The 24,399-nt window shown below is 35.3% G+C and overlaps 1 protein-coding gene across 9 annotated transcripts in view; it reads right to left on the minus strand.

Moving 5' to 3' along the window:
• Window positions 1-1,698: 1,698 nt before the first annotated feature.
• Window positions 1,699-24,399, minus strand: part of nktr (natural killer cell triggering receptor) — a 42,418-nt gene continuing 19,717 nt past the window's right edge. For 3 of the 9 annotated variants that reach the window (XM_088642993.1, XM_088642998.1, XM_088642997.1), the window contains 11 exons: window positions 21,670-21,699; window positions 20,115-20,254; window positions 12,640-12,868; window positions 11,542-11,697; window positions 10,353-10,440; window positions 9,505-9,653; window positions 5,860-8,793; window positions 5,104-5,199; window positions 4,141-4,203; window positions 3,552-3,656; window positions 1,699-2,752 (listed from right to left, as the gene is read on the minus strand). In XM_088642993.1, the coding sequence (XP_088499119.1) occupies window positions 2,674-2,752; window positions 3,552-3,656; window positions 4,141-4,203; window positions 5,104-5,199; window positions 5,860-8,793; window positions 9,505-9,653; window positions 10,353-10,440; window positions 11,542-11,697; window positions 12,640-12,868; window positions 20,115-20,254; window positions 21,670-21,699 (4,069 nt within the window). In that variant the 3' untranslated portion in view covers window positions 1,699-2,673. Of the gene's footprint in view, window positions 2,753-3,551; window positions 3,657-4,140; window positions 4,204-5,103; window positions 5,200-5,859; window positions 8,794-9,504; window positions 9,654-10,352; window positions 10,441-11,541; window positions 11,698-12,639; window positions 12,869-20,114; window positions 20,255-21,669; window positions 22,908-24,399 lie in introns of all 9 variants that reach the window. The other 6 variants (XM_088643002.1, XM_088643000.1, XM_088642999.1 and 3 more) reach the window with 4 other exon arrangements.

Consider the following 24,399-nt stretch of genomic DNA (forward strand, 5'->3'; position numbering starts at 1 on the left):
TCTTTGAGAAGTTGGGATGATGAGCAGAGCTGCAGCTCAAAAACCAGGAAAAAACATGAGAAAGAACTAAGACTGGGCATCAAAGGTAAATTATTTCCAACACAGCAGGGGTGTCTTATGAGCAGATGAAAACATTTGAATTTCAGGCTGCTAGAGGTAGCTGTATGTGACAATTGGCAAGAGGCTGTCAAAATGTCAGTTGTAGAAGTAAAACATGTAACTATTTTTGTGCACAGACAGGAAATATAAACCAAGAGAGTTCACCTCATTCTTCATTGTCATGAAAGTGTGAAAAAAGCTCCTCATGTGGTGGAAGTGGTGTTTTTTTTACCATGAAAATGACACTAAAGCTAAGAGAGGCTTTTACTAAATTGCTTGAAAAAAAAAGAACAACACGTTTATGTTGAGAGCATTGTACATGAGAATGCCTTGGGACACAATCTGGACTGTACAGAAAATAATGATGCAACTGTGAAAGTACAATGTACAGAACATGTGTAAAACTAACAAAGGAGAGAAACACTTGCATTTTGAGAGATGTGCATTTCAAAGCAGATTTGGGCATAATGGAACAAGTAGAGTTCAAGTTTAATTCCATGCTGAAATGTGAAAAGAAAACATGTTGGCCATTTTCATGGTGTGTAACAGAATAAGAGTAGAAATGAGAGTACTGCTCCCCCCTCCAAACTCTCTACATAAAAGCATGCAAATTCCAACATCTACTCATTTTGTAAAGCAACTTTATTATAGAAAAATTCTGCATTTCAGCAAAGGTGCATTTCCTACTGTTTTTTGTGCATTTTGTAATGCAATTACACATTAATTAATTAAAAAATGAATAAAAATGAAGACTAATGAATATCCTCAGTATTTGAAACTTCAATTTTAGACATTAAAATTACATGGACTTATTTTGCTAACAAACAAAACATGCCATTCTGAATAAGCTCTTATGATGCTTCAAAGAATGAACTGCATGGTTTTTGATGAGAAACAAATCTACATTAAGCTTGTCTTGTTGATTCCCTGCTCCCTCTTCATTAGATTTATAAGGATGCACATCTCTAAGGACTTGAACTGAATTTGATACAGCTTCAAATATGCTACTGTTTGGGCCCTTGACTTTCATTATGTGACCTATTTTCTTATTTTCTCCACCTTTGTTAGAAGAAAGACATCTGAGAAAGAAAAAAAAAATTGACTTTGTTGCATCTTTTTTAAGCAATCACCTGAAGTGTAAAGAGCTGTTTTTCAATGCACTATTTTGCACAGGAGGGAAATCTAAGAGCCTTGGATATCCTAGTTTGGTACTTCAGTAAGTCTGGATGGGTCAGCACAGTGACCAAAGAGTAGGACCCAGGCCTGATTCATCTCACTATATCAGACTGACATTTGTAGAACAAATACTTGATGTGGTCAGAGCAGGTGTTTCTCCATTTCAAAAGCATCAGCCTAATTGGTAAATGAGAAAAAAATCAGTGTGAGCTAAAAATACTGAAGGATACTTACAGTACACCTTGTCAGATGTACATACCTGTAGTGTGCAGCACTAAACATGCACTTAAAATAAAAAGAGGAAAGAAGAAAATAAAGTGTCTGCTTTCATTAAAATCACATTAATAACCAAAGAACTGCACCAGTAAATTATGACATTGTTGACTTCATTTTCAGAGTAAATTCTAAATAAAAAAAATCATAAATGACTGAAAACTTTATTAGAAAACATCTGCAAGCCACTGAGCAAGTCTTTTAGATAAAGATGGAAAAAGAATGAAAGTTGAATGAATGAGAATTCTTTTAATCTTATTTTACATTCATAGCAGAATAGTTTAAGAATTAATGGCAAGAAATAAAGTGAAGCTGAAGCCAATGTTTAGATTAATACATCACAATTAAGGAACAAAAGGCTATTCCCTTCTGTAAATACCCATTCGTTTAATTTTCCTCACTACTTTATAAAAAAAGCAGATTAAGGCATCTTTACAAGAACCTGAAAACACCTAATATTCAGATATTGAGGCAACACTACTGTAATTATTACTTATTTGTGGATTAAGCTCAACATATTTGATTAAGCAATTAAGAACTTTTTAACATTCTTGAAACATACATTCAATTTTACTGTAAAAAAGGAAAATACAATCCAGAAACATTAAAAATCTTTTTTATATATGTATAAAAGTTTTTACATATACCCATTTCACTTTCCCATTGTAAATATACCACAAGGTATATACAGTAGCTGGTTATCCAAAAATTCACATTATACCTGACTTGGGGCTCAACTTACAATCACTCATTCAGAGTACAGGTCCATCCAGACATCATGGATTTAGTTCTGGGTTATAAGACAACATTAAACTTTTCCCTTTAAATGACACACAAATGGCTCAAGCCTGGTTTGAGTGGGCCTGATTATTAGCCAAAAGATTCACACCAGGCCCTTCCCTAGTGACACCAGGGACTTGCCAAGCATCTGTATGTTTGCAGTGAGGGCTGCATCATTCCTCCAGAGCATGCTCACTACACTGTAGACACTGTGCATGTTCTGAGTTTTTTAAGTACCGGTTAGAATGTCAAGTGTCTCTATTAAATGCCAGATCCAGAAAGCAAAGTATTCTTCTTAATAAACTGAATGCCTATGTACAGGAGATAATGTGGTGTTATGCATCATCAGCTGTATCTGCTGCTAGCACTGCGACTCCGATGGCGTGAGTAACTGCGATCACTTCTACTGTAGGAACGGTATGACCTGCAGAAGGAAAAAAAAAGATTTATAGAATGTAATATTGTGCATGTATATGTATATTTTACCATGAAATATCAAAACTGAGTTATGGATGCATTTATGGGAAAAAAATACCTGTTACTATACTTATTTATGAGACATAGGTTTTAATTCTTACTACTGTTGCTGAATGTAGGAAATGCCATTGTGGTTAAAAATAAGGAATGTGATCATTCACATGTCTCTACGTATTTGAGAAGATGTTATTTTACTGAGAAAATACACTTAAGAAAAGCCATGGCCAAAGATACTTGAAAATTTTACTTAAGACTCTGAATACTTTCTTTGAATACAGCAAATCTTATGCTCGTGAATGTGGCATACCTATATTAGCTTGTCAAATTTATTCGGATTACCAATATCTCTTTCATAGTTATAAAAACGGAAAACCATGAAGATTACGTATGATATAATTAATAATATGATAAAGTTATGAAATTAGAGACACCATGAATTTTCTCATATAAATTAACACTGAAAAATACACCATACAATATGACATCACAAAAATATATGAAAAGGGCAGCTTATTCTTTGTTAAAAAGTGTGAATACGTTTACATCCAAAATGTAAAATCCCAGAAAAAATGTAAAAACAATGTTTGAAAACAATCACTTATTTCCTTATAAAAAAACACATTTACACAAGATTACTTCAGGCATAATAAACAACAGAAATGTGATAATACTGTGAGGAATAAAAGAGATTTTAATTTGCCCAAAACTCTGTTAGGGTAGCTAACAAAATTCACAGGTTTATGTACCTGGATCTGCGGTCATAGCTTCTTGACTTCCTGTAAGTGTAACTTCTCCTCCTCCTACTGCTGCTCCAGCTACTTCGGCTATAGTCACTGTCATACGAGTGTGACCTGATTGAATACATATTCAGCGAACAAAACATATTTAAGATGTAAGATACCCTCACCAGAGTTGAAAACAATGTGATAAAACTGAATATAGAATTCACTTATGTTGAGTTTCCTGACTGGAAACAATCTGGACATTCCTATGTATGCATGGAATTACTCAAATATAAAATGTATTATATTGTACATACCATACCACTCATTAATTCATGATCTGAGTCACATTGAGCATAAATGTGTAACATGATAAACATAAACCAAAATCATAACTTTATCACATGAGAAATACCAAAAAATGATTTTAGTAGAAAACGTTTTAAGAAATATATTTATATATATTCACAATTATATGACATCTGATTATGGATAATTCCAAATGTAAAATAAACTGTTTTCTCCCAAAAATGCTTTTTTAGTCCATCTACCATTATATCAAAAGAATACTTTTTTTACAAGTTATATATGTCAGTATTTCAGTATTACATACCTGGACCTTCTACGTTGATCATATGACCTGCTTCTGGAATGACTCCTACTCGAAGTCCTGCTGCTGACACAAAAACAAAAATAAATATAAATTACACACGTTAGATTATACAAGGCTCCAAAATTCACATGGTTTCAATTTTGTTCTTTTGAAAATGCAGTCTATTCCAGAAGCACACAGCGCAAGAGGAACTACATTCTAGACAGGATGCTAGTCTATCACAGGGAGTGCTTGCACAGACGTTATACCAATTGCTTGCCAGCATTTATTTGAAAAGGGGGAAGAAATTCCAGACTAGAATAAAACTGACATCTGTGAGGCAGCAGTGATAACCTGTACTCTACTGTGCTGCACACAGATTGAACTGGTTTCTAGTATTGTAGAGCTAGCCACTGCATTGATATTGTAACAATTTTATCTGCAACATATAACAACCAGAAGTATACCTGACACTTCTGTCTGGTAAATGATCGAGTCTGCAACTGCTTTTTAAATTATATTGGGCACCTTATCAAGGTTTAATACTAACACAGTAAAAAAAAATATGATTTTACAAATGTAACTTGCAAACAGTAGTGCTAGTTTAAATATAAAATTTGGCTGGTTAAAAGATGTTTAAGGAGATCTTTCTAACCTCATGTGAGACACTACTGTTGACCTTGAGCAAGGTGCTTCACTTAAATTGTTCCTGTAAATGATCTCCTGTATAAATGATCTGTATTAATCAGAATTTTTCAGTTGACTATTTGGTCAAGTTGTAAAACAATGGAATTGCCAAAAAAATATTAATTTAAATTACAGCACAATAAGCTGATATAACAATGTGCAAAAATAATGTTAGTGTTTAAAAAGGTACTGAATATTTTTAACAACATTTTATTATTTTCGATATTACAATTAATTATTTTTATTCTATAACATCATTTAAAAATGCCTTCAGACTGTATGAAAAGAAAATTTCACCTGTGACTTCGATAACTCCTGTAGGTGCTGCTCCGAGTCAGGGATCGATCTCTGCTGTACCGTCTCCTACTACGACTTCTGCTGTAGCTTCTGGATCTATAAATAATAGAGATTTGTTAATCAGTCTTCCTAGTGATCCATGTACACATCCTCCACACAGGTCAAAGCTGTCAAGCTGAGGAGCACTAATGAAAGAGAAACAGCTGTCCATGTCTACCAGCTTTGACTTAATACGTGCAAAAGGTGGAATGAGTCTCCTGTAGCATTGTGATTGGACAAAACTGATCAATAATCTTAACTACTGCTCTGAAAACCCACCTCGATCTTGAACTTTTCATTTCTGACAAGACATTTTTTGGGGTTCCTTATTAAATCAAAGAAGCAAAAACACAACTTCAAGACAACAGTCATTAAATAATATATAGTTCTACCAATGTTACAAATGTAACCAAGTGCAAGAAAGAAAAACAAAACGTTAATTTGATACAAATGCAATTTAAAGTATTGGTTTTATGTGTGGTAAGGTAGAATACAATAAATATTTACTGTACTACCAATTTTTACAATTGATCTTGGTGAACACCTTTGTAAAATCTTTAAAGTCCTTCTATGATATTAAATGGTAACATTCTTCAATCATGCATACAGTGATTATAAAAAGAAAACTACTGAATGAAAATATGAAGACATAACTAAAGAAATACATTAATAAATTATTTTAATAAAAAAAATGCACTATACAACAGCATAACCAACCTGTAGGAATAACTGGAACTTCTTGATCTTGTACGTGAACGGCTGTAGGAAAGGGATCTCGTCCTTGATCTTGTTCTTTGACTCGATACAGATCTGGATTTACTGAGAGATCTGGTCCGACTCCGTGACTTACTCTTGTTACCAACAGATGGGGATCTCTCCTCACTTGAGCTCTCTTGGTTCCTCGGTCTTTGATTCAGTCTGGCTGTCTTTCGTACTTCATCAAACAGAGATCCAGGCCGAACCCGACTCTTGCTTTTAATCTCTATCCTGAGACCATGAGGTTTAAATTCCCCTAATTCTGGGTGATCAAGGGTTTTAATTTCACCAAACGCCATGGTGCTGACTGACTGCTGATTAGAAATTCCCATAAGAGGCTTCCATTTAGGATCAATAACTACTCCTGGAACTTCATTTTTGACATTTTCTTCCTCTGGACCATTATTTACCAACAAAGTGGAAGGTGGCATGCTGTGCCTCTGTTGCATTTTTGGATTTTCTACAGGAGTTGTTTTTAAACTATCCTCACTTTCTGTATTAATTTTGCTAGACTCACTATTTTGACATGCAATTTCTGACATCTCTGAAATCCCACAAATAATTGATATCTGATGGTCCCTTTCTGGAGTACTGGGTTCAGGTGTACAGATCTCCATAGTGTCATCTGATGGGTCTGGCTTCTCTGGTGTCTTTGGCAAAAGTCTTTCTGTATCTGTTGCATCACATTTATTTGACATTTCTTCTGTGTTTTCAGCTTTTTTGCAACTTTCAGAGGATTGCTTTGATTTTTGCTTTTTTTTGGTCAGCTCACCAATATCTTTCACACTATGAGAGATTGATTGTGATGAACAAACTTCTTTGGATTGCACCTGACTTTTGTCAGTGTTAAATTTACTTTCCTTATCTTCAGAATTGGAGGAAGAATGCCCTCCATTTGGTTTTACTGCGCTTTCTTTTAATATGTTCTTTTTCAATTGGACTTGCTGGTTTTGCTCCTCTTCATCATCCTCCTCTTCACCAAATTCCAGGGGAGGCTGCCAGTGGAATGTTTCCTTGCGTTTCTGAGTTTTTCTCTTAGCCTTCTTACTTTTGGATTTGGCCTTAGTTCTGTCTGACTCTGCCTTTGCTGAACTTCGTTTTTTGTGTTTGTGCTTACGTTTGGCTTTTTTCTTAGTCTTGGGCTTTTCACTTCCTGTACTTATGTTGGACCCTTCCACAACAGAGACAGATGGAGTTTTTGAAACAGATTTTATATTAGTATCTGAATTTTCAGATGAAGCATTACCTGATGTTTTGCTATTGAGTGAGATAAGGCCCTCACTTTCTGATTCAGAGCTTGCTTCACCCTCTTCTTTGCCAGATGAGCGTTTAGAATCAGATACATTGCTCTTCTTTGTCTCACCTTCTGTTTCACTTTCTGTATCCCATTTACTCATAGGAAACACCTTTCTGACGCTATCTTTCTCATCAGTCCTATGTGATTCTATGTGCTGTGCCTCAGATGATTTATCTTTAACACTTGTCTTTTTTCTCGAGCTATCACTGTCGCTGTCCCACTCAGACTTAGATTTTTTTTCTTCCACAACAGAGCCAGTGTTTGGTTCTTCATGCTTTGAATCTGCTGTCTGAACATTATCTACTTCTGACAGGGAAGCAGATTTTGTATTTTGGATCTTGGATTCTCTATCATCCTGTTTCTTTCTGTCAATTTCAGCGTTTTCACTGTCAGTAGTAGACTCTGAAGAGGATAAGCTTTGAGTTATTTTATTTACATCATGTTTTTTGCTGTTAGTCACGTAGTTGTCACTGTCTTTTAATTCAGGACTGCTTACATGAGAGACATGTTTTTCTTTTCTCTCTGAGGAATTTTTCTTCCTTTCATATTCTTTGTATGAATCATATGAATCTGATCTACTGTATGATGAAGATAGACTTTCAGACTTCAGTGGAGAATGTGATCTGGATCTTGAATGACTCCTCGTTTTAGATCTACTACATGACCTGCTATATGATCTACTTCTTGAAGACCTGCTTCGTGACCTTCTTGAGTATTTATAGCTCCTGTTGCTGTAATTTCTTGAATCACTGCTTCTCTCACTGTCTGAAGTTTTGTGCTGACTATGGTGTGATGAGTGATCATTTTCCTTACTACTGCTCACTGTATGACCAGCCTGTACAAGGTTTGTTGGTGCCGTCTTTGCTTTAATTTCTTGAATACGGACATAGGAAGGTTTCCAAGGCTTTTGCCCAGGCTTCCATCGAGAAGGCGGTGGACTATCACTTAAAGGTAAAACAGGAACACTCTCAGACACTTCTGGCTTCACAACTTTCTCATTTTTAAGGGTTGTTAGTTTTGGATGATCCACCTTTGCTTTGCTGCTCTTATTTAGCTTTGCTTTACGTGGGGATCTTGAAGCTGTCCTTCTACGTGATCTTGACTGGGATCTGGATCTGGACACACTTCTTGACCTTGAAGAGGACCTAGATCTTGTTCTTGATTTGCTTCTAGAGTAGGATTTTGATCTGGTTTTTGACCTTGTGTAGGAGTGTGAGTCTCTGGAAGAAGGAGAGGAATGACGCACCTTGTCTGAATCCGACCACTCTTCTCTTGATAAGCGCCTGGATGATGTAGAGAAAGAACGAGACCTTCTTTCACGATGGCTGGAAAACTTGGATATCCTGCTTGAATAGAGGGATGACCCATTTTCCGACAGGGGAGAATCTTTAGGTTTGCTTTTGAGAATCTTGCGTCTCTTTGAATGTTTTTGCTTTTTTGACTTCTTTTTGTGTTTAGCTTTCTTCTTTTCTTTCCTGCGTCTCTTGTGTTGGCTGGATCTCTCAGTGCTGTGATCAGAGAAGCATTCATGAGACCAGGACCTTGACCAAGGAGAGGCACTTCTGTTATCCCATCTGCTTGAATAATGGTCATTCAATCTGTTAAGTCAAAATTAATACCCTCAGTGGAAAGACTGAATTTTAAGACAAACCATTATCTAAATTAACTGATGCCATTAAAGTATACTAAAAAACTACCATGATTAACTCGTTTTCACTTAGATACATTTAAATACTGAAGAAAATGAATCAATGAATAAGCTTTTAAATTTTAAATTAATATAATACAATGGTATCCCTCAAAAAACTAAACAGGAAATTGAGAACGTTTAGTAAAAAATATCAGGTATAATCTTAGCACATATAGGTTAAAACATGCTTATTCAACCAGGTGCAAACAATTAAGCAGTTTTGTAATAACCTAGTGGCATAATGTCTAGACTGTACTGTATAATTACACATTTCGCACCACACCTTTAATTGGATGTATACAAAACTGCACAATTTGTAAAGAATGCACATGCAATTTAGCAATTCCATAATAGCATATAACAGCATTACTAACATAATGTTTAATTTGAAAAAGATGGGTTTAGAGACTGAAATTAAACAAGACCCTACCATTTCAAAGAGTTATTTTTAAGAGAGAATTTATAGAGAATCAGTTGCAAATACAAACAACAGTTAAAATGAGAGATATTTAAACTATGAAGTTGTACCAAATGAGTTAAAAATACTCCTCCTAACGGGTAAAAGGTATGTTTAAAATAAAAATGTAATGATGTTACTCAATATGCTCAAATGTCATACTTGTCTCCTTTACTCCACTTCTCTCCAGTAGGAGGCTTGTATGTCTTTGTTCTCTGCATTTCTTCTTTCCAGTGAGGCGGAGTTTCACTGCTTCCTCCATCATCTTCAGATTCGGAACGAGATCTTGATCGAGGAGGAGTGTGATATCTCTGTAAATTGACACGGCTGTGTTATCTGTACTCTCCATGACAAATTGAGGTGTTCCACATTACGCTTGCATTATGCTTCCCTGACTTGAGCACCAGATGCAACATAAAAGGTTTTTGCTTTGTGAAAAAAGTCTAACAATCAAAATGAAAGCTGACATATCAATAAAAATGTGGAGAAAGGGAGAAAAGGACATTTGCAAAATATGTATGTTCTTTTGGGAATATTAAAAGAAACTAAATCTCAAGTTCTTCAAGGTCACACCAAATATGTACAATAGCTATAAGATTCTTTTGAAACATACATAGCCACTGAGGTTGATAGAGGGTCTCTGAGGTTTAGTATTATGGACAAGAACTTGCAAATACCTTTACATAACTCCTAACAACCAGATGAGTAAATTCAAGGTTATAAAGGTAATTCAAGGTTACACTTTTGTAGGAGCTTTCCATCCCATCTAAAGAGAACCATGGTTTTCATTTAGGAACTAAAATAATATGTTTTTACAATGTACTGATTTCAAGATAGTGAGGAAAACAGACACTTTAAAGAACTTTAAACCTTATATACATTTACATGAAATCTTTCAAAGAACTAGTAAAAAAACCTGAAAGTATCTTTTAAGCACAAAGCTAAGAACATCTGCTGGACAGTAACATCAATAAATAATTTTCTTAAGTTTTAATAGAGAAGGTGCATACCATTGTACCTCTGCCTTTAATTTTACGTCCAGATTTTGTGACTGCTGGCTTGAGATCATTTGGAATTGAAGAATTCTCAAGCTGTGCACTGTAGACAGAGAAAAGAAAATGAGAAAATAATGTTTCAAAAATATTTTATTATTTGAAACAGAAAGTGGTCAGCAGCAGGAGGGCCATGCAAAACCTTAGAAAGAAGCCCCTACAGATCATGATTTGCACACACACTACTATTAGTTCCCAACACTACCTTATTTTATTCTTTAGAATAAAGAACAAAAAGTACAATCTTTTTTACTGTACGTTCCCTTTCATACTTTTGTTTGGCCAGGCAGCGTCCAATTTTAGCAGGCGACCTACATTGTGTGTGTACAATTGTGAAAAATGTGAATTGGTTAACTTCTACCAAAACACCTCAAGTAGTCTACATGTCTAGCTTGGAAATGTCTTATGTCTACCATTCGCTAGTTACGTGGATCTGACAGACTCAAAACCAAATGAAATACAATGTATTACATTATTACGCATGCCATGCATTAATACAATGACTTGATTAGGCATACCTCTGTTTTAAGATCGCTTATCCTGCTCTCCTTTTCTGAGCTTCAAAAACACATTACGTACTTGACTATGACTGGTCATTTTTCTGACTGGGCTTCCATTAGGATCATCCACAGCAGCAACAGAAAGAGCCGCTAAAGTGAATTTGTCTCTCACATTTGAATGTGCTGATTAAAAATATGTGGTGCTGCACATTTTGACAAATTCCTAAAACAAGAAATTGTATATAACATCACTTTATTAGCCCTATACAATTTCTTGCATTAGGAATTCGTCTTTTCGCATACCCCAGCTTGCTCTCCATGAGACATAGACATGGAGAGAACCTCGGGGTCAGAGCACAAGGTCAGCCATTGTACAGCGCCCCTGGATCAGCTGGGGTTAAGGGCCTTGCTCAGGGGTCCAACGGAGTAGGATTCCTCTGCCAGCTGCGGGATTTGAACCGGCAACCTTCCAGCCACAGGCTCAGATCCTTAGCCACAGAGCCACCACTCCATCGATGGCCAATAAAGGCCTCGGGTCCCCAGGCAGTTGCCCACTTTGCTTATGGCAGGGGCCGGCCCTGAATAGCAGCAAACATAAAATACAAATGCCTTTAATTGTGCAGGAGATATCAAGCAATTCTACTTACGTCTCAGGTTTGGCCACCTGAACTGGCATATCCCTCCGCAGTAAGAATCGGTTTTCTGGCACAGGTGGGATTTCCTCCGGCCGTACCACAGGTTTCTCTCTCTTCATATTGAGATCCTTCTCTTTTTCCTCATCTACAGCTTCATGTTCATAATAACTGCAACAAAGAATTGACTCAGATGATTGATTAATAAATTCTATGTGCAACTGAAAACTAAAGAAATCTAATTCAATGACTTCTGTTTTATTTCAAAACAACAGTGTACTTATTTGCCAAAATAATCATGTTTGCAATTGAACTATAACTTCACAGCCAACTCAAATACTTTGCACAACCCACAGATTATAATCTCAGCCTCTCAGTGACTGTATGTCTGTGCAGGTCTTCAAAATGAGGCCAGAGGTAACATATTATGAATGGAGCCAAAGGCTAAGTGTTCTACACTCTCTGAAAGGTCCATTGTGGAATGGAACTTACATGTGTGAAACTGGAAAGGTTAGCGCTAAATTTGACCCAGCTTGGATGTGAAATACTTAAAGAACTTCCAAAAAACAGGAATTTTTTCATTTATATTTATCATTAAATTCGTGAATTCAAATGTATCACTACTTTACTGGCAAATAAAGCAATTTAGAAGCTTGCATAAATATTCAGAGGATGTGAACCTCAAGTAACATCAAAATTGTTAGCATTATGTTCCATGTTAACAAAACTTAGCCACAATTTAATGTAAACCAATATCATACAAATGTTCAATTTCAATGGATGGTGTAGCATGTCAAGAAACTCTCATTTAAAAAAAAAAGCCTCATAAATATACTGAGTAAAACACATTATGTCCCACAAATAATGTTTTATGAATTATGTAAATGCATTAAGTAACTTCAAGTCTTTTTTGTTGAGTAATGTAAAATATTCTGAGCATGAAAACAGCCTCAGTTAAAAGCAATATATATGTATAAAATGCCAGCAAATAATCAATCAATTTGTTGTTTATTGGTACGACAATTGGAAAAATTGATACATATCAAATTTCAACATATGTATTTGATTGCATGATGTATTTAATTAGGCATGATTATGATTCACAACACTCACCTTCTCTGGCTTGAAGGATGTCTCTTGGTATGGTTCTCCTTCCTTTTTCCCTCCTTTCTTCTCCTCTTTGAATGCTTGTTCTTTGTTTGCCTCTTCCGTTTACGAGATTTGTACTTCTCCTCTGAGTCGCTATCAGACTCGGAAGACGAAGAAGAGGATGATGAAGAATCTGAAGAACTGATGGAGCTGTCTGATGAATGGGACAAAACCTTTTTCTTGTTTCCCAGCACTACAAGACAAAGATGTTTAATGAGAAGAAAATGCATACATTTTATTCAGTCACACTAAAGAAAAACATCTGTAGACACTGGGCTAAGATATCAAATCATGCTTATTCCACAACTTAAATCCCTTTATGTTTAACAATATCATGCCCTTAAATTAGTCTAGAGTTTTGGGCTGGCAACAAGATCCTTTATGTACTACATATATTGCATACCAATAATTGAATACTCATCACAATAACCAAAAATGTGTGAAATAAGCATTGAATGCCTTTCGTAATTAGAACAATTCCTTCACCATTATATTCTGTTTTGGGTTCACAGAGAAAAGTTTTTTCCAGTGAAGTGGCTTATAAAGGATATCCAATATTCAATACAGAGGCAAGTAAATATGATTACTATCGGTGCTGTGACCATTAGAATAGAACACTCTAAAACATGCATATATTTTTCTGTGATTTTCAATGCACTTTAATGCTGTTGGGGAAAAAAATAAAATTAAGATTGTTATGCTAAGGAGCATCAAGGTGATGCTTTGGTTAGCACTGCTGCCTCACAATGGTTTCAATTCCTGGGGAGCTTTCTGGGAGTTTGTTTGCTCTCTGTTTGTTGGTGTGGTTTTTCTCCGGGTGCCTTAAGACAGTGGTTCTCAAACTTTTTGGACCAAGTACCACCCCTAATCCAACCAAAGCATCTAAGTACCACCTACAAGTCATCTTCTCATAGGAACCCCAGAAAGTCTCAATGACCAACAAGAATGTGTGTGCACACACTCACACATACATATAATAAATATTATAATAATAAACTTTGTTTGATATATTAAAATGTGGCTTCTCAAAGTGTTTTACAGAAAAAAAACAATAACAAATAAAAATAAAAAAGCACCATTTCAGTAAGATGGGTGAGCCTGTTTAGTCGAGCAAAGCAGATGTGAATTAATTTTTCGAGCCTTGATACAATTCACAACAGTCTTAACAGATTTTAAAGCGTCAGGCATTTTCTTGACGGCAAAGGTCTCGCGGTGGATGTTGCAATGAAACCATTAATTTCTGGAGCAACCTCTCTAATTCGTGCAACTACACCGCTGTGTCAGCTTGTCACTGCTCTGTACAAACTCCTACACATTTTATCCAGTCAATGCCATTCTCTTCGATTAATTCATTCTGAAGCTGAAATACGTGCTCTCCTGTAGTGCCTGTTGGTAGCGGCTTACAGAACAGAAAGTCCTCACGGGACGTACCCTCAAACTCGTATCTAACGTAAACGAGCAAATTGGCCAAATCGACTACAGACTCATCTAATTGCAGTGAAAAACATCTGCTCATCTTAACGCGGTCTGTCAGCGTACTTTTGATATAATCCTTCATTTCAATAATTCTATGAATGACTGTCTTTCAGGGGGTGGAGCAGGTCGAGCTGTTCAGCAGCCTTTTCTCCACACATAGTAGTGTGGGGCTTACCTGCTTTAGCAATCCGCAAGCTTGCATTTTTCCACTTTCTGTTTTTATTTCAGTGTTTATTTTAAGTATTTATTTCATGCGCATGGGAGAGAAACACAGAGACGCTCGGTGTATTTTTCTCAAATTAACTTAGAACAGTTCTTAAATATTTTTCTGTTATTTTTCATGCTTTCCTGTGCTCACAAGATTACCAGCATTCGTAGAACGCATATCTATGCATTCCTGTGTTTACAACGTTGGCATTGTTCCAAAATCACGCACATTCTCCTTTCTCCCTATTTGCTGGAGATACAGTAGCTTTTTTTAAATTCAATTGGTCACTTGCGTCCGTAGCACGCATTCCTATAGAGTGGTATAGAATTACAGAGTATCTCTTGTGTCCACTGAAGTATTAGCGCGCACTGTATCGTAGTACATAGGCTGCGTATTCGACACGTATAAAAATACAAAATATAAAAACCCATCCCGATTTTTTCGGCGTCCAGGGTCATTTGGCGTACCACCTGGCGGCACGCCACGTACCACTGCAGGTACGTGTACCACAGTTTGAGAACCACTGCCTTAAGACATACTGGTAGATTAATTGGCTTCTGGGAAAAGGTGTGTGTGTGTTTGTGTCAGTATGTGCCCTGTGATGGACCGGTGTCCTGTCCAGGGTGTATCCTGCCTTGTTCCCATTGCTTGATGGGATAGGTTCCTGCTCCCCGTGACCCTGTTTCACGAACTTCAGGACTAAAGGATAAGTTAAATACAAAAGCTTTCCAATGCATTTTCCCATGTGCATTTCAATTATAACAAAAACAAATGGTAATGTTAAACATGGCTTCAAAACTATACCAACATTTTTTTACATAAACAATACAAGTGTGGGGAATCCTCCCCCCCAAAAAAGCTATTTATGTGCAGGGAAGCATATAATGGGGTCTTCCTGTATATAAAAAGGGCACTGCAGAAGGGTATGGCACTCTGCAATACAAGAGTGACCACAAGAAACCAAATTTTTCCATGACAGCTTACCATCTGCTAAACGTGTCACAACAGTATCTAATGACATGTCATCAATTGCCACATATGAGAGCAGAGAACTGTGGATCGCACTTCTAGCAGTTAAAAAGTGCTCTCTCTAATATAATAGTATGTGCAGTTTATAGCAGTTAATGAATCCAATAAATCTCAAAGCAGCCAACAGCTTACAGTTTAGATGAGCATCACTGAGTAGCAGATCATGTTACAAAATGCCATCCAAATAAATCCATTACAGAGCCAGGATCAATAAGTCAACTTTTACAACAGATATTGCACGCATTTAGTTCGATTACTGAACTGTGTTCTCTGCTGTGCAAGACCAAAAATGATAAAAAAAACATAAAATTAAAACAGTTGCTATAGGGATGTGGAGCTGATAGTCGTTTAAACCCAACATTCATGGTTATTTCACTATTCTACTTCCAAACCAGATCAGGGTGACATTTGGTATTTGGTGATTTTTTTATATAACGACAGGGAAGCCTGTAAGTTCACACAAAAATGTATGTTTTCTCATTAGTGCAATTTATTTCTAGGTTCATCTGACACTTTATTACACAGCTTCAGGCTGAATTTAAAAGCTTAACCCTTCAACGCTATGATGAACTTAAACACTCTCTTCGTTACTGAATCAGCTTGAGGACTAGTTAAATATTTATAATAAGAAAGGTTAGCAAATATATTTAGTCAGACAGTTAGCGACATTGTCCCAACATGGTGAATCTGATCCCACTAATCTGCTTTGTAGAAAGGAGTTGTAAATGGACTTTACACACCAAGAATAGTGAAGTTATCACTTGCTGATTATAAGTAAAACTGTTTGCAATAGATGATGTGTTTATTGCGCGTGTGTCCCTCTGTCTGGTCTGCTCCCCTTCTATCCAGTACCCATGGGCAGAAGACGTAGCAGGACAGTGGTTCCCAAGGTCCTAAGCATTTGTTGATTTTTATTACAACTGTGCTCTCAATCTCCAGTGCTCACCGATGGCCTAATGGATCTGCTTGACTTGACTTCAAACTTGTTTCTTCTGTCACTCCAGAGTGTTGTTGGAAACTGAATCCTAATCTTCTCACTTTTCAGCCAAGACACCCAAAACTCAGGAATGGGTACAGGGTGGTTACCAATTATGAATCCCTTTTAAGAGCTGTAAGCACATTTATAAACATGCCCAAATAGAAACAATTGAAATTAAATAGCTAGTGATTATGACTTTGGCTGAAGTAAAAACAAGAAGACAGTGTTCCTCCAGGACCAGGGTTGGGAACCACTGTAAGAGGGTAAAGGCTGCCTTGCTTGCATGTGGAGGTTAATGGACAGCAGTGTGCAATATGTGGAATCTTGAGTTGTTCATTTTGCTGGCTGATTGCCTAAGGCTCTATTGAATTCCACTCACTGGTCTGTTTTGTTGTTTTTGGTATTTTAACCCTCTTTAGCACTTACAATGATAATAATATTTCTGTAGCCTTTGCAAAAATATATAGCTATAAACAGTTTAATACATAAAGGCAGTAAAAAAAAAAACAAGTAACACATTTCTCAATATGTGATAAAACATCTGCAAGACTTGCCATTCTATCCATCGCAAATTCTCAAAAAAATACAACAAAGGGTACAAAAAACAAAAAACAAATCTGAATTGACAGCAAAAAGGTAGGAAAGTATCTGGTAAGGAAACAATGAAATTACAGTGCTCTTCCCTTCTGTATCTTCCATCAAGCTTTTCCACAGCTCACAGAAACACTGTGTTTAGGTTCAACAATTGTATTATGTTTTATATTACATTGGGCAAACAACTGCTTTCAATTTTTTTTTCTGACATGATAAATGTCTCCTGCTCTTGTTAACATATTTTAAGAGCTTAAACAGTATTATGAAACATAATGGATAAATAATAGTCACATAAAAGGCTAATTGAACTACATAGAACCAGAAGTAATCATTTTAATAACACTCATGATCCAACACTTCTAACCATGACCAATAACAATTTTTGAAGTGAACAATTACACTCCATAAGCTAAACAAACCAACGGGTTTAATAAATGCTTAAAAAAAAGATTTTTTGAACACACATCTCGCAAAACACAAAGTTCACTGTTAGGGAAACCTCTTGCAAAAGTATTTTCAAGAGGACTAATAAAACAATTGCTCAGTTCATTTGCCATATCAAGTGAAAAATTATAATGCAGAACACTTTACATAACTATCTCCATTATGTGTTACAAAGGTGAATTCTGCAGTGCTGCCAGGTATAGGGATTTGAAAGCTACAATATTTGTCAAACACTTTTTCCTAAATGGGGAACAATTATGCATTTTTAATGTAACTTTCTGTTTACTAGGAGGAGGTCCATCCCAGATAACACCAAATATTTTGATGTGTTGTATGCAAAATTCTCTACAGATAATTAAAACTGCAAATTTATTGCTACATACTCTAAACACAAAACTGTCACCAAATCTTTTATCTTTCTAGATTCCCCTAACATAGCAACATTCATTTTGTGAAGGTTATTCTTATAGCACTTTTGTACCAAATCACTAAACAGTGGCTAATCAAGGAACGAATGATCAATATTATGTTCTCATGAAATGAGAAAAATCAGTGCATTTCAAAATTAAACCAGCAGCTTATTAATATCAAAGATGAATGCTATGAAGACATTCCAGAGGTGTTAAAGGGCCACCAATTTAAAAAGTAATCATAAGAACATTTACAAATAAGAGAAAGCTGTCTGTCCAATCTACCATATTTGTTTGCTAGTAACTTCTGTTCACCCAGCAGCTTCTTGAATAAGCTAGACTATCAGTTTCAACAACATAACTAAGTAGGTTCCCTCAAAACCTTGTGTAAAAAGTGCCTATGGTTCTGAGTTTTAAATGCACTTTCAAATAGTTTCATGTCCCGTGCCAGGCTCTCTGTTTTCTCTGTTTAAAACGAAAAATAATTATTTCTCAATGTTTCTTTGAATATGGAAATATACCTGTTTGCTCTTCACTGAAGGTATTCCAGAGCAATAACTTTTTCACAGCGTGGCAAAAACAACTGCACATAAAATTCTCAATGAGGGCCTACGAGTACATTGTACAACTCTAAAATAACATCTCTTCGTTAAATTCTATACTTTAATACTTCATGACAGAAATTTCAGCTTCTGTTTTGCTTCCTTACATCATCTAGATGATGTAAACAATACAGTCACATAAACATTTCTTTTTTTCCCCCAAAGGTAGCTTTGTCTTAGAATGGATCTTTTTATTCAGTTTGTTTTTTTCTAGCCCCACATAACAATCTGCACTTGTCTACAATCTGGGAGGTGTTTGCCCAGTCCTGAACTCCACCTAAATTTGTTTGAATTTCCTTTGCAGCTTCTAAATCGTTTGCAAACATGATAAGTTGACAAGTGACTAGGTTACTAACTATACCGGAATCTATGTGCCACTAATTATAAACCTCCAATGAAGCTATGTTTTATATACAACGACCAGTTCTATAACCTATTTTCATACAGATGGTCTTGTATAATAAAGACTTGTTGGTCTGTAACAGCTAGTGGGTATTACATGTCTTGTTTGGCAGTTGTACAAGTTTTGCTAAATGGCATATGAACAGAATTTCCTATGTGTCCACGTCTATACTGCCACTGGCTGAAGGATCTTGTTTGGCAAAGCATGGCCTTTTCATTTCTCTTTCAGTGAGCTTGATGATTTTTTTAATCATTGCAATGAGTGAAAGAGTTCATTGCACTCAATGGAATAGTTTAAGGCACTTTAAAAAGTGTGACTTTAGAGGATAGACTGACTTTAATACATAATTACCGTCTCTCATCTTTCATAGATGAATTCAAAAAACATTGGTAAACATGACAACTCATATCCTTGCTTTCCAAAAAAGATAGTGCTTTATTGAACATCATGAATATCCACAAATCCAATAGTCACACACTAAAGTTTCAAATTTGACTAATATAATACTCCAGTCTCCACTTTCAGGCTTATTGCTCTTTTCCTCGATAAACTCTAGAAACTCCAGTGGTCCCTTTTGCTGCCAACGTTAAGCATCCTGATTTTACAACTAGCTCTCGCTGACAACAGAGGACAACACTAGTCTCTTCTCCATCTTCAGCTTTCCCAAGACATTTGTAAAGCCTCTGTAAAATGTCTCTAATTTGTATGGCATCCATTCAAACATTTAATGCCTTTTCCATTTTTACCATGGTTTAATTATGAACAAAGTAACACTTTATAACATTCTTCAGGCCACTCTAAGCAACACTTTCTTTTATTTTTTACTTGGCAAATGATGGATTAATTCATGCCAAGGTCCCTATTAACAGCAGATGCACTTGACTCACTTGCAACTTTATTTAGAATTTCAGTTTTCTGCACTAAAGTCATCACTTTTTTTGCAACTATCAAGGCTGATACCATACAGTACTTACAATTTAAGTTAGTTATATTAAAATCTAGTTATAGAAAAACAACTTATTAATAACTAATTTAACTGCTGATAAAAATAAGATGTTGGCTTTCTAAGACACTGCTTATAAAGAAAGATTTAACAAGGAAGAAAATGCTAAAGTAAATAAAATTCAATACAATAAAATTATAACAAGAATTATTCGCATATATGAAGCGCTTTTTACCTTGACAACATGTGTTTTGTTATAATGTTAAATTGTGCAAATGTGGGAAGATGAAGTAAGATTACAAGAAAACCTAAAGAATTAGAAAAACAATGAAAGAAAGAAAAAACCCTTACCATCAGACTTTGTTATTAACTCCCCACAATCAATCACTCGAACATCTGCATAAGGCCTGCTAGCAGCATCAGTTTTCAGGTTTTCGATTTGCCTTATCACCTCAAAGCCGGAGATAACCAATCCAAAGACGACATGCACTCTGCAGAGACAAAAGGAGGTTTGACATGAGCACAGGGATTTGAGATAAAGGTGGCACTTTTCATCTTGCTGCAAAAAAGTACATTAGAAATACCTATATACTGCATCATTATCTGTTTAAAATGATAAGTTCTATAAACTTCATTTACTTATATAAATAGAATTCTATCAGTGTTACAACAATATATTCTGAATAATTGTAGGACTTAAACCAGTGGTTTGAAAACAGGAAGCTAAAGGGAACATTATAATTGAGGACAAAAGTAAGGAAATATTCAGATATACCATTTTCTTGTACAATACGAATGTTCAACAGAACAATGTAAAAGCATCTATACCTTTTATCTACTTGTTGTGACCAATTTTGTGCAATTACATCCATATTTCCATTAGAGAAGCTTTGCCATTGCACTCTTTCTCCTGGCCATTATTTTAATTACTCCATAAAGGCTAGGCAGAAACCAGGAGATGGGTATACTGCTACTATTTGTGCTAAAGGCAAAATGCAATGGAAAACAGCAAGCTCTCTGTTAATAACAATGTGGCATGACATGAATGTTTACTGCACTGCCATTTGTAATCCCTTAAAAGTTTAAAGTTGTAATACTTTAAACTTTAAAACCTCCAAGAATGAGCCACAGCCCAGCCTGTCCTGACAGATGCAGTTCCTCCCATCACTCTCAGTCTTGCCATGTTAAAGCCCTGTGGTGGTTAGTGTATGCAAGCTCCAACAATGTATTGGTACGTAGACAGAACGCATTTCTTCTGTAACTATAATTATAAAATACCTTTCTGCAAAAATTAGTATATGAATATAATTCTATGATAAAACATCAGTAATGACATTCATATTACCCCAATGAAGCCCTCATATGCCTCTCATGTATAAGAAAATGTACTCCTTGAATCCATGTAATTTAGCAAAGATTCCCCCAGCATTTCTTCTCTGAAACACATCCTCAGCACGACATTGCTGCACTATAATGTGTGTTCTATCAGTATTGCACTAATCTAAAATAATCTGATTATGCACCAATGATACTTTTGTAGAATCTAATTATTTGTTGGTTTGCTTCCACGTTTCATAAGTGACGAATTTCTCATTTGTTCATGCCTGTATACTATAATTATCTGGGTACATTCTGCCAGTTTTTTACTTCCCTCAAAATTGTAGTACCTGAGTGCTACCCCTAGGAAAATACATTAATATTAAATATTAAAAATCTGCTTTGCAGTGCTACTTTGAAGAAAATGTTTTTCAGTGAGATGCTTAAATTGTAAAATCTGCATTCTAGGGAAAAACATCAGGCATTAAATAGAAGGGCTCACTTTTAAACTTATTGTTAAAAAATAGGTATAATATGTCCTTATGGTATTTTTCATTTTAATACGGAACAGCGATGAATAAAAACGTACCCATCCAGATGTGGTGCCATTTTTGTAGTTCTGTTCCAGTACAACCATAACCATTCAGGCAGGTTATTTCAAGGTTGGGAGGGAAAAGTACAGTAGGTGGTTGAAGTCATGGGGGAGGAAAAAAAAGGCCAGATAAATATAATAAACAAAGAATTTTTAAAAAATCACTACAGCTATGAAAATCACTGATATTTACTTTTAATGCAAGAGTGACAAGTAACCTAACAAGCAACTTTAAATGAAAAGAAGGCAACATTTTATTCATAGCAGAGATACAATAACTTAACGATTTTCTAATTTAGCAACTGTGTTCAAATGCTTTCCCAAGTACATATTAGTTCTGTGTAATACAACTTTAAATCAAATGTTTTAGATTCTTGCTAATATGGACAACAGTAAAAGGTGAAGTATGAAGCCTTATAAGCTTTGTTATATAAATACTTCGAGACCTGATTAAAACTTACACAAAGTAAAACAGTTAACTACAAAAGCCATAGAATTTATATAGGTCACATAGAAAAGTAACGTCTAAGCACATCTTTAATAACATACACAGGATACCTTTCATCATGATACTATAAACGGGTATTGAAGCCTGCTAAGACTAAAAACTAAAATGTCCTCAATACAGCACAAAGGACAGCCAAATTTCCTTTTAATCACATGCTTTATTAAAGAGATGTTCTTTAAAGGCAGAGCTCCTTTATGTATTTGTCTAACAAATTTTGTAATTATTTTTATTACACTAAATTTAATAACAAATACATCTGAATGTATTTTTCAGTCCTGTTAAAGAAGACAGAAGTTATAATCAAGTAATATACAAGGTAATTTGTAACATGTGAGACAACTTGCTATTAGCCCAAAAAAGGTTGTTGGAAGTTTTTTAGGTTGAAAATATTCTCCAGACTAAACAAATAATTCTTCTTGACATACATTTAAAGGGTTCTAACTGGATTTATGGATGTTTTTCAGTAGCAATGAAATCCAGGGATGTACATATCTAAGATAGCTATATGAAAAGGCAACTGTTTAGGCTTACAAATTAGGAAAAAAAATCTGAACATCAACCAGGTTTCCACAGTACACATAAAATACTTGCGATATATAACTGAATGTTTTAAAACTAAGGAGGATGACTGGAATACAAACTGTTAATAGTCAATACACAGTGAGGAGAGAGAAGCACAGCCTTAGAACGACACTTTACCTTTGAAGAGCAGGATGCTAGAGTGTTTCTGCAAATTTTACACAAAAATGGCAAGAGAAAAATTGTAATACATTTGTAAACAAAAAAGGAGTCCAAGAGTTTTTTTTCTTTTAGAATGCATATATTAATAAGAAAATAGCAACAAGACATTCAGAATTTTCTGCAATACACATTAAGAGGTTCTATGCAGTGCAAAAAAACAAACTTCCTTCATGTCATTCAAGTACAACTGGGACATTGCTGAGAATTCGCTTAGGACTCTAAAATTTTCATTTAGCCTTAATTCCATCACAAGAGGTGAAAACAATAAAACGCATAAAACTAACCAATTCCTGAAAAGACGCACAAGCCTAGATTATATAACAGTTCCAAAACTTAGCTGTCTTGCCATTCTGGTTTCTTTTGTTTGCTTTGTGTAAACTGCACTTTAGACCTGTGATAAAATAGGTCATGTGTTAGTACAGAAACTTGGGCTAGAGGCAAGGACTGCCAGCACTTAAATGACAACAATGACTGCCGCCATTTTATCACAAGTCAAGGAAAAGAGTGAAAATGCAACACAATTTCCTGTACTGCAGGGTATGACAGCTGGTACCTATTCCATTAGTGATACAATATCCTCTGCCATTTCATTACTATAAACTTTAAATCCAACAATACATAATTTCAGACTTCAACTGGCATCTAACTAAACACCCATTCACCCCACAGAATAATGCAGATCTGGTCCTCAATACCCCTTATGAGTGAAATTAATTTTCAGGGAAATGTATTTTACAAATAAATACAACAATATTTGAAATTTTAGCATCACAAATTTAAATATTGTAAATTTTTTGTAATCGTAAAAATACAAAGCTTTTTATAGTAAGTGTAACATTCAAAATGTGCATGGAAATGTTAAATGATTATCTTGTAGAACACCAAGAATATGCAGATATTCTGCAGATATTTAAAGTAGTTAATCAACAGCATGCATTTTGCAGATTTTCAAGCTGTCACTTAAATCTTGCAATTTTTATTTTCAAATTAAAAAAATAAATAAAATCGGTATGAATTAAAACATGCAAATTTTAGTATTTCTTATGTCTATACAAATTGTTTTTGACAGCCTCTTGTGGATTTAGTAATCAAGCCAGCTACAGTAATATTACAAAAAACTGTAAAATATGAATGCATGTATGAAGACACGTATGAAGTTCCACTAGAAATTGCAGTACGGACAACAATCATATTAAAATTGTTTAGTCATACAAAACATTGACTCCTGAGATGCTAAATGCCATCTACAAGTATTAAACAGAAAATTTTAGAGTCCTGTTTTATTTAATCTACTTTCAGTGTAAACAAATTAAAAATACAAGTCTAAGTTCACACAATATCCAGAAGATCCAAAAGTCACCACAGTTTTCAGATGTCCCAGAAGTTTAAAATCAAAAGGAAAATAAAATATTTACAGAGAAGCCCCATTCAGTCTTAACTAGAAAAAGATGGTTGATATTATGCAAAGGAAAGCTCAG

This window comes from Lepisosteus platostomus, chromosome 8 (assembly GCF_059453375.1).
Source record: "Lepisosteus platostomus isolate fLepPlt1 chromosome 8, fLepPlt1.hap1, whole genome shotgun sequence".
NCBI classification, from domain to species: domain Eukaryota; kingdom Metazoa; phylum Chordata; class Actinopteri; order Semionotiformes; family Lepisosteidae; genus Lepisosteus; species Lepisosteus platostomus.